Source organism: Acanthochromis polyacanthus, chromosome 1 (assembly GCF_021347895.1).
Source record: "Acanthochromis polyacanthus isolate Apoly-LR-REF ecotype Palm Island chromosome 1, KAUST_Apoly_ChrSc, whole genome shotgun sequence".
In the NCBI taxonomy this organism is placed as follows: Eukaryota; Metazoa; Chordata; class Actinopteri; family Pomacentridae; genus Acanthochromis; species Acanthochromis polyacanthus.
The window spans coordinates 43,761,727-43,778,085 of NC_067113.1; the positions used below are offsets into that span (position 1 = coordinate 43,761,727).

At 40.0% G+C, this 16,359-nt stretch overlaps 1 protein-coding gene across 3 annotated transcripts in view; it reads right to left on the reverse strand.

Moving 5' to 3' along the window:
* Nucleotides 1-16,359, reverse strand: part of waslb (WASP like actin nucleation promoting factor b) — a 33,809-nt gene that overhangs the window by 3,554 nt on the left and 13,896 nt on the right. The window contains exons 5-10 of one of the 3 annotated variants that reach the window (XM_022215647.2): nucleotides 14,994-15,017; nucleotides 9,422-9,605; nucleotides 7,543-7,585; nucleotides 3,225-3,378; nucleotides 1,224-1,759; nucleotides 1,017-1,125 (exon numbers count right to left, since the gene is read on the reverse strand). In XM_022215647.2, the coding sequence (XP_022071339.2) occupies nucleotides 1,017-1,125; nucleotides 1,224-1,759; nucleotides 3,225-3,378; nucleotides 7,543-7,585; nucleotides 9,422-9,605; nucleotides 14,994-15,017 (1,050 nt within the window). Of the gene's footprint in view, nucleotides 1-1,016; nucleotides 1,126-1,223; nucleotides 1,760-3,224; nucleotides 3,379-7,542; nucleotides 7,586-9,421; nucleotides 9,606-10,978; nucleotides 12,714-14,993; nucleotides 15,018-16,359 lie in introns of those variants that run through there. The other 2 variants (XM_051948509.1, XM_022215648.2) reach the window with 2 other exon arrangements.

Below are 16,359 nucleotides of genomic sequence, written 5' to 3' on the forward strand. Positions count from 1 at the left end.
CTTTCCTGTGTGCGTGGACATTTGCATAAAGCCAGCTTAGTGGCTAGTTTAATATTCTCCCAAATAATGAGAAGCTGAACATTATTCCATCGAAAGAGACTCTTCTACTGGAGCTCCATTCTGATTCTCAGAGATCTGCAGCTATGATATGTAACCGATGTTGACTCGTCTTTGCCAAGCTGCTGACCAGGAAGGACAAACTGGGTGTTTTGGAGAAAGTGTTTCCGAAAAAAGGGTGCGAAGAGGTGTACAGTACGGGAAAAAAGTTGTTTTTGAACATTAAAGCATGTAAACTTGCTCTGGTAGGCTCCAGAAATTAAAGTATAGATCGGACAAGTGTCCAGAATAAAACTGCTTTAAAATAATGCAGGTTGTTGTGGTCATTTTATACAAAAGAGAGCCAATAAAATATGATCCATAAAGGATAGTTTGATTAATAGATCCATGAATTTACAGGCTTACCAATCTGCACAACAGTGGAGCTGCAATGAGGCAGAAATTTAATCTGAGATTTCACATATTTGATGCCCACTTTACCAAATGATGCCGTATTACAGAGCATCAAAAGGTGAGTCAGGCTTAACTCCTAATTTTTTGATGGGTGACTGCAGCAGTTAGAATAAGCTGAAGTGTCTGATAAATGAATGTAAAGTTAATTTATCTGTTGGGAAGTTATTTTAGTAAATATGGTGCATATAAATTCCTGCAGTTTGCTGCAAAACATGAGAGGAAACAGAAAGTTAAGAGCAAACAGCTAATTCTCAGCTGTTATAAACCAGCAAGATGGAAAGTAGGACCGATGACATCTTTGGAAAAACCAGGACAGTTTGGCATTAAATTGAATAAAGAAATAAAATAAAGGTAAGTTAAGTGTTCCAGAATAAACTGTAAAATCAACTAGTCTAAGTTCAAATTTCTGTATAATTGGCAGCAAAATAAAGAATTAGAAAGTTTCCTAGTTAATATATAATGCTACAGATAGTTGATAAGATGGTAAATGTTGTGTTTTTATGTACCTGAAGAGTGAATAGCTTTGCTCCTTTTCTGCATCACCTCCATCAGGGCCCCGACAATGCCTGCCGACGGGGCCGGGGTGGAAGGTGCTGAATCTGTGTTTTCATCCCTCTGTAAAGACGACACACGAGCAGCACGGTTAAAGCGATCAGAACACGCCGATACACGGCTGATACCGCAGCAGAGGTGTGTGATGAATCAACGCTTACAGATTTGAGTTGGATTCCTTGTCTGATTTGGTCCAGAAGTGCATCTCTGCCGGTGCTGCTGGACACCGGCCTCTCTTTCTGCTCCACCTTCTTCAGCTGGGTTCCCTCTCTGATCTGACTCAGCAGCGCCGACTTGTTCCCGCCGTCCCCTCCGTTGGCCTCCATGGACGGTGGAGGAGCAGGGGGTGGAGGGCCGGGAGGCGGCGGTGGAGGAGGGGGAGGAGGAGGCGCGCCGGTGCTGGATGGAGCTGAGGATGAAGGCGGAGGAGGCGGCGGGGGAGGCACGACTGGAATCGAGGCGTGGGCCGGCGGAGGGGGAGGCGGGAGAGAGCCTCGGCTGGGTGGGGGAGGCGGCGGCGGGGCGCCCATGCCCGGTCGTGATGGAGGGGGAGGCGGGGGTGCAGAGACGGGAGCTCTGGAGGGGGGAGGAGGCGGCGGGGCGCCTCGGCCCCGGGCGGGAGGAGGGGGAGGAGGGGCCGAGCTGTGGTGGGGGGGTGGAGGAGGAGGACCGCCTCTGGATGGAGGAGGTGGAGGAGCTGAAGAGAGAAAAACAAGGAAAAACTTCCATCATCTAAAGGTCACAGTGAAGCTTTGGAGAACATCATCTCACATTCACCCACTACAGACTGGAACAGCTGGAAGATCACTAAAGATTTCACAGCATCTCAAAAGTCCAAAATGCTCATCAGCCCCCCCCGATTCTTGCCGTGTGCCGAGTCATGCAGTTATAAAGTTCAGCCACAGGGGGCAGCTTTCTCATCTGGGTTAATATTATTAGGAAAATCTTTGTCAACAATCTTCAAAACTTAGATGTTAACAAGTTCAAACTGAACCTCAAAACCCCATTCCAGGTTTGTAAGAATCCTCTTAAACATGCTTTTCAAATCTACTTTGAACCTGCTGCTCTTCTACCACTAAATGCTGTCGATTCACATGCAAAGTTGCCCAGAATTTCACAGGTGTTGCTAACCTTCACGTTAAGGGTTAGACCAGGGGTGTCAAACATGCGGCCCACAAGACGACTTTTAAAGTGTAAAAATTACAGAGAAGACATTAACTGCAGATAGCAAATTTGTAAAACTTTAAATATAAAATAATTTCTAGACAAGTTGTTTTGATCATAAAGTAAAATACTAGATTGTTCTTTTGTTTTGTTGTGTCTCATTTTTGTAATATTTTGTCTGACTTTTGTCGTTCGTCTCATGTTTTTGTTTTTTCTCGTCATTTTGCGTTCCCTTTTTGTCTCGCTTGTGTTTTTTATCGTATTTTTGTCATTCTGTATTTTGATTTATTTGTTGTTTTGTGTATCGCTTGTGTTTTTAGTCTTCTTTTTTGTCGTTTTGTTTCTCGCTGTTGTCATTTTTGGTCTTGTTTGTGTCATTTGTGCAATTTTTTTGTATCGTTTTTGTCGTTTGAAGGTGAATGGCCCCTGAAGTAAAATGAGTTTGACACCTCTGGGTTAGAAGTTCAACAGCAAAAAGGGATTTAAAGAAGTTTCACTGCACGACAGTACCACTGTGAAAAGAAGGCAATCTGTCCAACATGACGATGTATGTCTCCAGCTGGCTCATAGTCAGAAACTCAAGTAGAACGAGGAGCCAAACAGCAAACATTTAACTACTGGAGTAACTGCAGAGACTGTTGAATTGATAGTTTGACTCTACATGCAGTCGTAAGCTGTCACAGCAGGTCATGCACAGAGACCTACCGCTCCACCTGGGAGGACCTGGGGATAAAACCACCACACCAGTTAGATTGTCTTTAACTGACAACCAACCAATTAAACACATTTTCACACGGCGAGTGTCCCACAAAAAGACATACTGCACTTCATTTTGAATTTTAGGTACCACATCTGTCAGCTGAAGCCAGTAACACCTTTTCAGTGGCATCTTCTATCTTTTTAATTCCCCAATTCAAATGAAAGGTTCTGTTCAAACTTAACTCTCTTTTCAAACTCATAAATCACCGCCTGTATTCCCCGCTGTGTGACGGTCTTACCTTGTCTCCGTAGCTCATTTTTGACAGCCTCCACGCCTCCTTTGTTCTCGATGAAGTCGTAGATGATCTTCGAGGTCTCCTTGTCCTTCAGCTGAGCCTCAGAGATGCCGCACATATCAAACAGGTGCTTCAGCTCTGGGTCCAAGTTATTCAACTGAAGATAAAACACAGAGGAAGGCGTGACATTTGTTAGATGCACTCACACAGTAGATACAAATAACTTAAGATATACAATACAATTTATTTGTATAGCATCCTTAAGAACATTCAAAAAGTGCTTTGACAGATAAAACATAAAAAAATGACAAAATATACAGAATGGAGAGCTAATTAAACGCGGGTTAAAAAGAATGACATCACACAGAGGGGTCAGGAGACCACAAGCAGTAAAAAGGGATAAAAGGGCAGAGAGAGATTAAAGATTAAAAAAAAGAGAACTTTACTTGAAGGCAAGTCGAGAAAAGTAGGTTTTCAGAAGTGACTTAAAAAAAGCTACTGATTCAGCGAGCCTCACATTCACACCTACGGACAATTTAGAGCTACCAATTAACCTCAGCATGTTTTTGACTGTGAGAAGAAGCACAGCTCATCTGTAATGCACTGTTCTGTCAGGAAAATAATCCACATTGTTTTTATAAATATCACTCTTTACCAGGCGTAAACTAACCGTGACGTCACCCGTTGGTTTCAACGCCGAGAAAATGAAGCCCGGATTTTGCTACTTCCTGGTCGCCGTTTTGGATTTTTTGGAGCCAGTGAAAAGCGTCAACAAACAGACTGGACCGGAGAGCAACTAGGGGCAGGATTGGCTGAGGACTCTCTTATCCTGCCCACATTTTACCGCAGAGGCTTCTGTTGCTGTCTATCAAGTATAGCCACGCCCCCTGGCTCCGCCAACTTTAACGATTTATTTAAGTATTGATTTAGTTTAAGATTGGCCACCTGATCTCTCATTTTGACCATGAAAACTAACAGGAAAAAAATCCTGAGCTGTAGAAAATCAGTCTTATCAAATTTTATTTTTTCCAAAAATGCATTGGGGTCTATGGAGCAAAAGCTTTTTGGAGCCAACCCTAGCGGACGGCGTGATATTGCAAGTTTTTGACACTTCCGGGTTGGCTTCAATTCTGGAGTCAGATGCTACGTCCACTATATATACAGTCTATGCTCTTTACTCATAATTCTTTGCATGACCCAGATTCTGTGAAAGCCTAAAAATTCCGTGCTCCTCAGAGCGAACGCGACACCATTAGTAAACAACAGTCACAAGCAAAAATTCAGGGGCATTTGGCTGAACTGCACACTGCATTTACACAGACAGGAGGGAAGTGCTGACACAAAAAAAAGCACTAAAAGATATTTATTATATAGTTTCACTATTTTTTCCAGCAGTGATAACACCTGGGGGAATTTTTTGACATACCAGCTCCTTTTTTTTGTAAAATATATATCCAAATAAATTCAATTTTTATTCTGTTTTTATGTTTTATGGCATACAGAGGACATTTTAAGCTCCCTCTGCTTCTAACTATGGTTGTCTGGTTTTTATAGAAGTCCAGGATTTTATATTAAAGGGGAAAAATGACAGAGAAACAGAGACAAACACCCAGACTCTGCTTTGAGTTCAGAAGGTTCAGAGCACAGTATGTATTCCATTACTGAGAATAAGGCTGGCCAACAACATTTATTAAAGACCATTCAGTATACGCCACGACATTTCTTGTTTTATCTGACCAATATTCCCAAAGCATAAAAGAAGATTTCAATTTATTCTAATATAAGATTCAAGACAGATACGTTTGAGAAACGTTGGAATGGTTAGAATGAGTTTATCAGCCCATACAGATCAGACTTTAAATGATTTTTATTTTTGTTTTCCTGGTGTTTATGAATATGTTCTACTTTTTATTATTTTTATATAATCATTCCATATCTCTGTTCGTTTACTAAATTGAAAAGCGGTTTGCAGTGTACGTTTCTAAGAAATTGTGTATCTGCTGACTTCTTCATGGAATAAAAAGAGAATTCCCCTCCCTAAAAAGCACGAAAGTCTCTCATTTAAGAACTTGGAAGCATAAAATGTGATGTAACAGGGGTTGGAAAATGAAGCAATTATCCGAAAAGCTGCATAACAATTTTCTGTGAAATCATCATGACAGACACATTTCTTTGATGGCCAGAACTGATTATCAGAAGTTTGGATTCACTGCCAGCAGCCATGACAAAGCAGTTCAGATACAAGAAAATAAATATTGTACCCAAGGGGGAAAATCTAATAATATTCTCCTGATTCACATGACTGGTTAGTAGTAAACATCTCCAACGACTATGGACTCCTCAAATCAGTAAACGTACCGACTATAACAGAGCGACTTTGCAGCTCATAATCCCTCATGTTCGATCCCTGGCTCTATATATGATGTGACCGTCCTCGTGTTAATCTGTGTGTATGAGCTCAGCGGCTTAGTAACACACTGTGTGACAGAAATGTCAGGAGTTAAGATTAGACAAAGCAGGATCAGCCAGTGTGACTTTGACTTCTAGAAACCAAATCAACTGATTCAATCAAAAAGTGAATGTGAGGATGAACTTTCTGTGATGTTATGGTTTGTTCTGGGGAGACATTTTTAGCCAACACAGACAATCAGAGCAGAATATGAGCCGCTATGCTGCCACCTAGTGGTGTCTACTTTGACTACAATACATTTGTTCAGAGTTCCTCCTTCAGTGCTTTCGTTATTTCTTATTCTCTGCCATTTTTAGCACAGATTACAAAGAGATCAAGCACAATAGGACAAATACAACCCACTTTTTAAACTGCATGTTCTCCCACCGTCACGTATTATATAAGCATTTGAATCTAAAAGAACGTCAGCTGCCATGCTATATTAAAAAACAACTAGAAGTGGGATTATTGTAAGAACCTCAGGCCTATGTGGCAGCAGGATTTTAATTTAAACATTGATAAGAACTCTATAAGGCTGGTTTCACAAGAGAAAATCAGGAACAAACCATACTTCACCAGTATTATTCTACACCTGTCAGCCTTCATAGAAGCACTTTATCAGCAAAGATCAGAATATAATTTGTTCTAGGAATGTAAAAGCGTGTGGTGTTGGCTCTGTCACAAAACAATAAAAAGGAGTGTCCCAAGTATATCTGCACCTGAATCAATTTAACTTTGTCTCTCGGAGGGCAGATAATGTTTACCTAAGATTATCAAATCAGCTCTAACAGGTTTCATGTCAGCAGCTGGGGTTATTCTCTGTGAATGGAAGAGTTAGAGCTAACGATACACAACTTACAACCTTAAAGAGTCACATTTGGCTGTCTGGAATCAGTCTTTTATAAAAAAATAAAGAGAAAACACGTCACAGAAGTTAAATACTATACTTCTGGAGAAATGCATTTGCCTTGTGGATGTATGAGTTGTGTCTCTTTCTCATTTAATTAACATACAAGTTAAACAAAAGTGGGTTCTGTTTTTATTTTGGTTGTGCCACATGTTTGTGCTCAGCTCACTTAATGACACCTTTAAGGACTCTTCTCTGCAAACGGACCTTTGAATTATTGATAATATAGTCTGTACTACTTTAAATACTGTGATGTGCTCATTTATTGTACTGTTCCATTATAAAACTCAAAAGCTTTACATAAAGAAGTGAGATTATCCCTTTAAAGGTGGGACCTATTTGAAGCTCTTAACTTTTACTTTAAAAAAAAACGTCATTTTTACTTTATCTACAGTTTCTGGGTGTGAACAATAGAAAAGATATAGACGTATATACAGCTGGTAAGTCTGTAAAACTTATCTCCTGTGCTTTAGTGAATCCCCATCTTTAAAACCCCGAGGATTTGAGAGGTGCGCAGACAGACTGACGTCACCCGTTACAATCAGCCTAAGTCCTTGAAAGCATTACCTTCAAAAATCTAAATCATCTCAACTTCATTTTTTCATTTATCGCCAGAGTAAGTCCGCTGACCTGTGTGATCTCTGCGCCGTCACGCAGAATCCGGCATAATTACTGATGATGCTTTTTGGGAATGAGTCCACGGATTACGCAGATGCAGGTCGATTCTGTTCCCTCTCCGAAATCTCCTTGTGTAACGTCTCTGATGACTCGGGACACGCAGCTCGGCTTAATATTTTGGAGCCGATATTAAATTTGAAAAATCAGTCTGGAAGAGGGAGTCCTGACTGACAAACTGAGAGGCGACGGGCCAAGTTTGAAGAATGTTTAGAAGTCACACACTCGGACATGTGCAGACACAACGAGACAAAAGAGCACCGACGTTAGGTTAAATGAAGGATACTTACATCGAAGCCTGTGTTTGGATCCCATCCTACATGCCCAATGTGCCTGTGGGAGAAAATAAAGAGACAGAATATGAGACACGATGCGGTAAAAAGGAGAGCTGGACAGAGAGGGTCACCTGTGTTGCAAACCAGATCGTCCATTAGTAACCTGCAATATCTAACCTAACACTACAAGAGCTGCAGTTGACATTTTCTGTACTATTTGTCTCACTCTGAATCTAAACAGCCTCGATTAATGCAACGCCACACGCACAAATTCACCGGCTCTGGGTCAGTATGTCATATTTCCATAAGTCACTGAAAAACCTTCAAACACAAAGCTCTTGTGTTGTCGTTTCTAAAAGATTCTGTCCTCATCAGACCCCTACCTTTGACTTCAAGTACATTTAATACACCGTTCCTGTTGTGTGTGAAAGACCAGTTCAACCAGAACACATCGAGGCAGCATCTCTTCCTCAAAGGCTTCCTAAACATTTAACGAGTGAGGCGGACGAGTAGCGATTTAGTTTTCACCGTCAGTCTACAAAGTCTGACTCCATTAGTAATAAGTCAAAAGCGGATATAAAGAATTAGCATCATGAGTAGTTACAAATGAAATGTGGATATTTTTAACGTCCTAAAACCCCAAAATCCTGCAGCAGGTTTGAAAGGCATGCCATCTTTTACCATTTGTCAAAATGACACCATTTATTGGAGAATGAAACGAAGATCCACAACTTCTCAACTTTCCAACAGTATTTGAACTACTACTCTGTGACAAACGGTCAGAAAAATGAGTCAAATCTAAGATAGAAGTTGTGCTATTTCATTGCAATCACTAGATTCTACATGCCACACAGAAAAATAAGCAAAAAATAAACCTCTTGCAGTAAGGAGACAAACATTCGGGGACTTTCAATCCAAACTTGGCTGAACTGCAGGCTGTGTTTACACACTGGTGTGGAAACAATCAGAAATTCTACTTAGTGAAATATAAATGGTATGTGGCATCATCATGTGTTTCCTTTTTAAAAAATGCTTTATCAGTTTAAACATTTTTTAGTGATGGTACAATTCACACATGGCAGCTTGTGCATAATATCATTGTTCTTTTGTTCAGAAAAAAAATTCCCAACAAAAAAAATAAAATAAAAAGAAACGCGAACATTAGGGAGTGACCATTAAATGCCTTCTTAAAAGTGAGTGCTAAAGATAGACAGATATCACTTAAAGGAATGAAACAAATCAATGTTTCATAAAGCCTTATTATTTTTAAAATTCTTATCCAGTGACCTCCAAACAAAGCTCTTATAATCCCTCATTGAAGCTGGATGGATTCGCTGTGGTTCGTTTAAAGATCCTGGGTTAGCATGGTTACTAGTCTAAGTTATGTTGGTGTGGAATTCAAACTAGTCAAAAAGCACAATAGCTTATATCACGATTGACTAAACATTAAAAAGGTTTACCAAATAAAAGCAGCGAAATAAAATAAATGTGGAATTTTCTTAATGAAATATAGTAAAATGTAACTGGCTGCTACATCTGGATATTTCTGCAAATAAATAGAAATAAACGGGTACATGTTGGTCATACAGGTGCTGTGTAAAATGTGATATTTTAAGTGAAAATCATACGGCTGTAGCGCCACCTACAGGTTAAAAGCCACATGCACAATAACTTATACTGTTCTGTGCAGCTGCCAACATGCTTCAGTTATGGGTTTTTATGCAAGCCAGAATGATTTTTGTGAATTGGAGCGTTCAGCAAAAACTTAAATATCTTAATTGAAGGAGCCTGAGAAAAACAATCTCAACAAAAACCCACAAACCAACACTGAGGTCAGTGTTTAGCTATCACCTGAAACAAACAAACGACCCTGTTAGTGTCTGCGGTGACTCACTGGAAGTTGCTCGGCGTGCCGATGTCTGCCTTCGTCAACCTCTTCTTCTTCCCTTTGCCCTTTTTCTCCCTCTTCTGGAAGGAAGAGTGCACGATGTTGTTCATCTGAGAGTTGTTATGGTAACGCTGAACACTGTTGATCTCTGGGTTTTTGATGTCGACAGTGGCCATGGGCAACGTAGGTCCTGGAAAAATGATGGAGACGGTACTAAGGTTATAGTTTGAACAACAGCAAGAAAAAACAGACTACATGAGTGGTGGGGTTTTCCACGACATTTATGAACTATTTTTATACACTCAACGCAAATACTTTCTTTATACTAAAAGGGGAACATGTTACCAAAGTGTTTAACAAGTCATAAAACATGATAAAATGCACTGCCTCCATACGGGAATCTGAGCATGAGAATTTTCCAGGCCAGTGATGTCCCTTTAATTATGTAATCCACTATTTAAAGACTATTACAGACATTGTGTGGTGCAGAGATGACATGAAGAGCATGTTTTGTTTTGTTTTTGTTTTTTTAAATCTGTTGGTGAGAAAAGAGGTTTAGAACTGTATATAGTATTTAATGTATTACTGACAGGTTATTCTAACTAAATCACAGCACCGGTTAAGACTGAAAGCTCATTCTAAGCAAGTCTATGTAGGACTGACAATGTCTCTGAGATATGGAAGTTTGTTGTGCAACTTGTTCTGTCAGTTCTGTGACCTACTATCTTTTACGACATCCATTCTGCGTTTCCATTCATTCTTAAGTGAGTGCACTTTTACTGATGACGCATGCCTCAGTCGACCAAACTGTCAATAGATATTCTTATATTTACTTAACCTACGCTACCGTTCAAAAGTTTGGGGTCATCCAGGCAATTTTTTTTTTTCCATGAAAACTCACACTTTTATCCATGTGCTAGCATAAATGCACAAGGGTTTTCTAATCATCAATTAGCCTTTCAACACCATTAGCTAACACAATGTAGCATTAGAACACAGGAGTGATGGTTGCTGGAAATGTTCCTCTGTACCCCTATGGAGATATTCCATTAAACACTTCCAACTAGAATAGTCATTTACCACATTAACAATGCCAAGACTGTATTTCTGATTCATTTAATGTTATTTTCATTGAAAGTACGAGGACATTTCTAAGTGACCCCAAACTTCTGAACAGTAGTGTACATAAAAGTCATGATAAGGAGAAATAAAACTGTGTTGCCAAACTAACAAAACATTAAATAAATACACATTACTTTGCATTTGAACTAAACACACACACACACACACATATATATAAAGGGAAGAGGATGACTATGCTTTCCTTTTCAATCTATGAAAAGGAACTGGACTGGATGACGCAAAGCAGGCTGACCCATAAATCATCACAATGCAACACGCAGCAACAATCTGTACCATACAACACGTAGCCAAGCACTGAATTCACATCAACAAGGAAGGACGTCCACCACAGGATTTGTACGATATCACAAGTGCTTCCTCCATGTTCCTGTCCTGTTTTCTAAGCCCCACAGTTCTCACTAATCCAGCTGAAGCACATACCTCCGACACTCTCGCTACAGGGGCTTTTGGGGGTTTTACTGGGCGAAGGCGAGGCCGAACGGCTGCGTCTCCTCCTCACCCTGTCCCAGATACACCCTCTGTCTCGCGCTCCGCAGGTGGTCATGCTGACGTCTAGAAGCATTTTGCCGACCAGGCTGCACGCTCGCTCTTCAGCGCAAATGGAGAGCCGGGCGGTGGGGTCGGAGAGAGACGGATACAGCTCGTCCTGAGGGAGAACCAGGCAGTGTAGGGAAGACAGGCAGCCACCGGGGCCCAAACCTCCACCTCCTACAGCTGCTCCTCCTCCTCCTCCACCCTCACCTTTAAGTTCCTCAGAGGGAGCCGACAGAAAGGTGGTGCAGAACATCATCGTAGTTGACGGTTTGGCATGAGAGATGGAGATCTAGTTCTAGTGCGAAGCAAATGCAGACGATCTTCAGGTGGAATTGACCCAAAGAGAAAGAAGGGAAAGAAAATCCACGTCTTGTCTTGGTTTGTTTCAGATATGATTCCAGTCTTCAAAGGTGTTCTGCTGAAAGCTGAGATCCAAGACTTTCCAAACAGAACAGAAATAGGCCACCTTCTTATGGATGAGGAAGTTACCGAGACACAACTCATCTGGTGGAGTCGATATTCATACTGTCTGAGCTGCAAAAGCAGACATCCAGCAAGAGAGCCAACCAGCGAGCATCCAAAGTTAATTCCTCCTCCTCTATTCCCCGCTGCTAGATTAAAACGCTCGCATCGACTCGCCGTCACCGTTTCTCCACCCACCTCCGCTACTACCTCCTCCCTTTCCCTGCAAAGCACACAAATGGATCTAATCCCGGCAAATTATTCTGGATTTAGGGATGGATTTTTTACATAACCACTAAAACCCAACCATGGCATAATCCCCAAGTTAATCTCTGGGGGTTCTGAAACATGACGAACCAGTGGGGTAAAAGAAAGTGGGAAAGGCAGGGCGACGGAAAAAGAGGGAGAAAAGAGGGAAATTGAGACAGATTAACAGAAGAGACGAGGGGAAAGGGCGCTTGAGGTCGAGTTGGTAAGGGCAGAGTAGAGAAAAAACAGACAAGAGATGGCAGAGCGATTATGCAGGGATGGGAAATGAGACCAAGAGGAGATATTCCTGTGGGAGGACAAGGAAATGAGACAATTTGCACACCAACATGTGCTTCTTGAGAAACTGAAACCATGCATGACTAATCCAAGATAGAAACTGGTGCAAACATTCATATATGGCTGCATGTTTAGGCTCATGTACATGCAACAGGTTCCTTTTAAAAGGCTTGTACTTTAATATCTCCAGTCAAAATCAGACTCCTTGGTTGTAAACAGAATCCACTTTTCATTCAAAATGGGTCCACAGTCCACCTCTAAATTATACATAGTTGTTTAAGAATGTATAATTGTGTTGTGTCGGACCATATATAGCAGGGGTGTCAAACTCGTTTTAGTTCAGGTTCCACATTCAGCCCAATTTGATCTCAAGTAGGCCGGACCAGTAAAATCACAGTAAAGTAACCCGTAAATTCCAAAATTTTCCTTTGAGTGCAAAAAAATACATTCTTTCTACAAAACATCATGAACAACCTTAAATTTCTCAAGAAAAATAAGTTCAATTTCAGCCACATTCAGCCTCAGTTTATCATTTCCACATTACAACGTCCAGATCACAGAGTGTCTACAAAGGAACAAAACATTTAGTCACAGGTATGTGGAACTGAATTACATAGTATTTTACTTTAGAATCAAAATGAAAAAAGTCAGACAAAAAAAAAAAAAAACAACAAAAACAAGAAAAACATTACAAAAATCACATGCAAACTGACAAAAACAAGACAAAACGTCAAAAAAATTAATCAAATGACATGAAACAAAACAAAAAGACCAAAAAATTGACAAAAAGTTTTAAACTGGCAAAAAAATGAACTAACGACAAAAAAAATTACACAAGTGACACAAACAAGGCCAAACAGAATAAAAGTGACAAACAAAACAACAAAAAAGCAGACTAACAACACAAGCGAGGCAAAAAAAACAAACACAAAATGACAAAAAATGAGACAAAACCACAAGTGAGACAAAAAGGAAACACAAAATGACAAAAACGATAAAACGACGCAAAAACAAAAACGAGACAAAATACTACAAAAATGAGACACAAAACGACAACAGAACAATGAGCAATCTAGTATTTTACTTTATGATAGAAACAACTTGTCATGATATAGAAGTCATTTTAAATTTATAGTTTTACAAATTAACAATTTGTAGTTAATGTCTTCTCTGTAATTTTTACACTTTGAGGGCCGGATTGGACCCACAGGCCGCATCATGTTTGACACCCCTGATACATAGCATCAGACCAAAGCAAAAACATCAGCATCATCTAAATGCTAAATCGTGTCATTTCCATCGTTTACACCTCTACATGGCTGCACACTGATATTAATAAGCCAGCTGGGTCAAATCGAGCAACCCGTCAGTCTAAAACGGGTTCATCTCCTGCCCCTGCCGTCTTCTGCCTTGAGGCGCGTCCAAAAAACCGAAGCGTGTACACATCCACAAGCATCTGTTTAGTCATCGCACCATTAATGAGTGGCAGAACGATGCCACAAAGGGCAAGACTCCATTACAAGACTCTAACATCACGTCATACTGGATGTAATCACATAGTACTGCTATTAGGAAGCTGAAGTTTCAGTTCCTCCAGATTCCAACAATGACTGAGAGCCACACTTCTAATTAACAAAGCAGTTCATTGGATTGGATTGGCAGGAAATATGCACATGGAGTTTGCTTGTGTCTACTGCTGGAAAGGCTGTTTTAAGGTCTTTTAAGGGTTTGATTCTGAAACGCATAGCAGTACAGGACAATTAAGATGGAAGAACAAACAGAGGTGACCTGATTCCATAGTACAAAGTAACTGATAATACTATTTACTGCTTCTACTTGCTAGGTATTTACTATTCTTTGCTGTTAGTATCCAAATAATGACCAATTTTTACCTTCTTTGAACTAACACAATATGTCACTAACTTAACCCCTTAAGCTTCAGTGTACCGCCGGCGGTACACCTACTAATTTGCATAGGAATTTCAAGAATGTCAGACGACTGCAAACCCGATTATACAAACACTATACGCTGATGGAAAGCTTAGATTCTCATGAATCCGCCGGTATAAACCACTTTCAGATGCGATTACCACAGCAGGTGAGAAAAACACATTTGTCCGACAAAAACGAATATTCATCCATCCGTTCTCTATACACGGCTTCAACGCACACAGCGCGACTCACATTTCCGGGTTCATTATTACACACAGATGAAAATATTCCACAAAAAACGGCCATAATCCAACCTTTTACATCCAGATGACACAAGCCAGTAAACTATTTTATCCAAAACATGTCCTGAAGTCGGTATAAAATCCACGAATCGGTCATTTTCAAGGAAATGCACCTCGCGATGCCCGTCCAATATTCCCTGTATTTTTCGTATTTTTTTTATTTAAAAATAGAATATTAGCGATTTTTTGTACTGAAAACGGCTGGAATTGACTGAAGCTTAAAGGGTTAAAATAACTCATATCAATCAGCCATTTAACAGTAAAATTATTTATTTACTACCTTTTACTACCATTCACAAGCATTTTTTCCTGATACATGGATTTGTATTGCAGTACTAAAGTGTTTTAAGCATGTTTACTTCTCTAATGTGACTCAAACTTGCTTAAAACTAGTTTCTAGCATGGAATAAGGACATAGCTGTTCATTTAGACATTAAAGGTCTTTCTGTATATCCTTTTGCTGTTAAGGTTTCTCTTCTTAGATGCCAGATTGTTGGTGTTTCCTACTAATATGAAATCATCCAGAAACTCCACCCGCTTGTCAAAGTGAGCAGATAGTCACAAATGTTTGCCAAAAACCATCAGACACAGGCTTGACTCTGGTTTTACACTCTCCCCCCCACCCCGATTATCTCTTTAGTAAACAGTGGAAAACGTACCATTTGGAGGGTCGCGTCTCTTCTCTGTGAACACAGACAAATTAAATCATTACAATCCAGCGCCAAGTAGCGGGTTGTGTTAATAAGAAGCGGCTGAAAGTGCGCCAGATGTACAGAGGTAAGAGAGTCAGTTTGTATTTGAGGGCAGGATTCGGCGGGATTGTGCATGTGCTGCACAGAACGGAAAGTTATTCAGAATAAATTGCCAAGCAAAGTGATCCGTTAATGGGTTTAGGAGACATCAGTCACACAAACACACGCCACAGCTAACACTGCATCCACACATTTATTCAAACATACAAAAGCCTCAATAAAAATTCTATCTCATATTAGACGACAAAATATATAAACACTGGTACATAAAACAGAGCTGGCAGAAGCACAGAGGCTGTTAATTAAGGAGGGTTACTCTGCAGAGCTGAACACAAACACGCTTTAAATTCTATGGCGTGGGTTTTCCAGAAGAAGCCTTGTAGATAAGATTATGCACCCAATGCAGAGGGAAAAGATGAAAGAGAACAATCCATCGGAAAGGTCAGGAAATGACCGGCAGAAAAGGAAGCAGGTGGACGGACGGTTTAGATCAAGCAGGTGATGATACGAGTTCAGGACGAAGAGTCGATCGTAAGTTTAAGAAGGCATCAGCATGGCTGTGGATGAATATTATGTTTTCAATTTAAAGCTCACTCTGAGGTTGTTTATATGAATAGACAGAAAGAAGCCATAAATTTAGCAAAAATTTCCATTACATTTTGCAAAGTCTAATTATTGTTGGTGCTGTAAAAAAACACTAACAAGCACTACTGAGGAATTATTTAAAATTAACCCTATGAAACCCAAATATAGCTGAAAATTGTGCTATTAAAAAATGCATAAATAATCAAAAAAAAAAGAGAAGAATTGCTGAATTGGAAATTTTCCAATTATTCACCACACTATTCATATGTGATGTGCAGTTTGTTGCAAAAAATATGCAAATTCAAGCCTAAAGTAAGGATATTTGATCACTATACTTGTCTCGTGTCTTTAAAAATGTGCCTAAAATAAATTGTCTGTACAAAGCAGATTTTGTAAAGAAGACAAAAACCTCGACTAACAGACCAGGACAAAAACTGAGGTAGTTTCTGGCTGAACTGCAGACTGTGTTAACACAGATAGGAGACAAATATGGAGATAAACACCAAATGTAAGCAGTGAAATATTACAGAGTTACCATTTTTCCACAGCTGGTAACATCTGTGGGCACTTTTTAGTTGCAGGTTTTTAAAACTTTTCTAAAATGCTAATTAAAGAAATTCTACTTTATCTTTGTCATGGTTTATGCAATTCTAAGCCATTTCTAAGTTCTCTCTACTTCTAATCATGG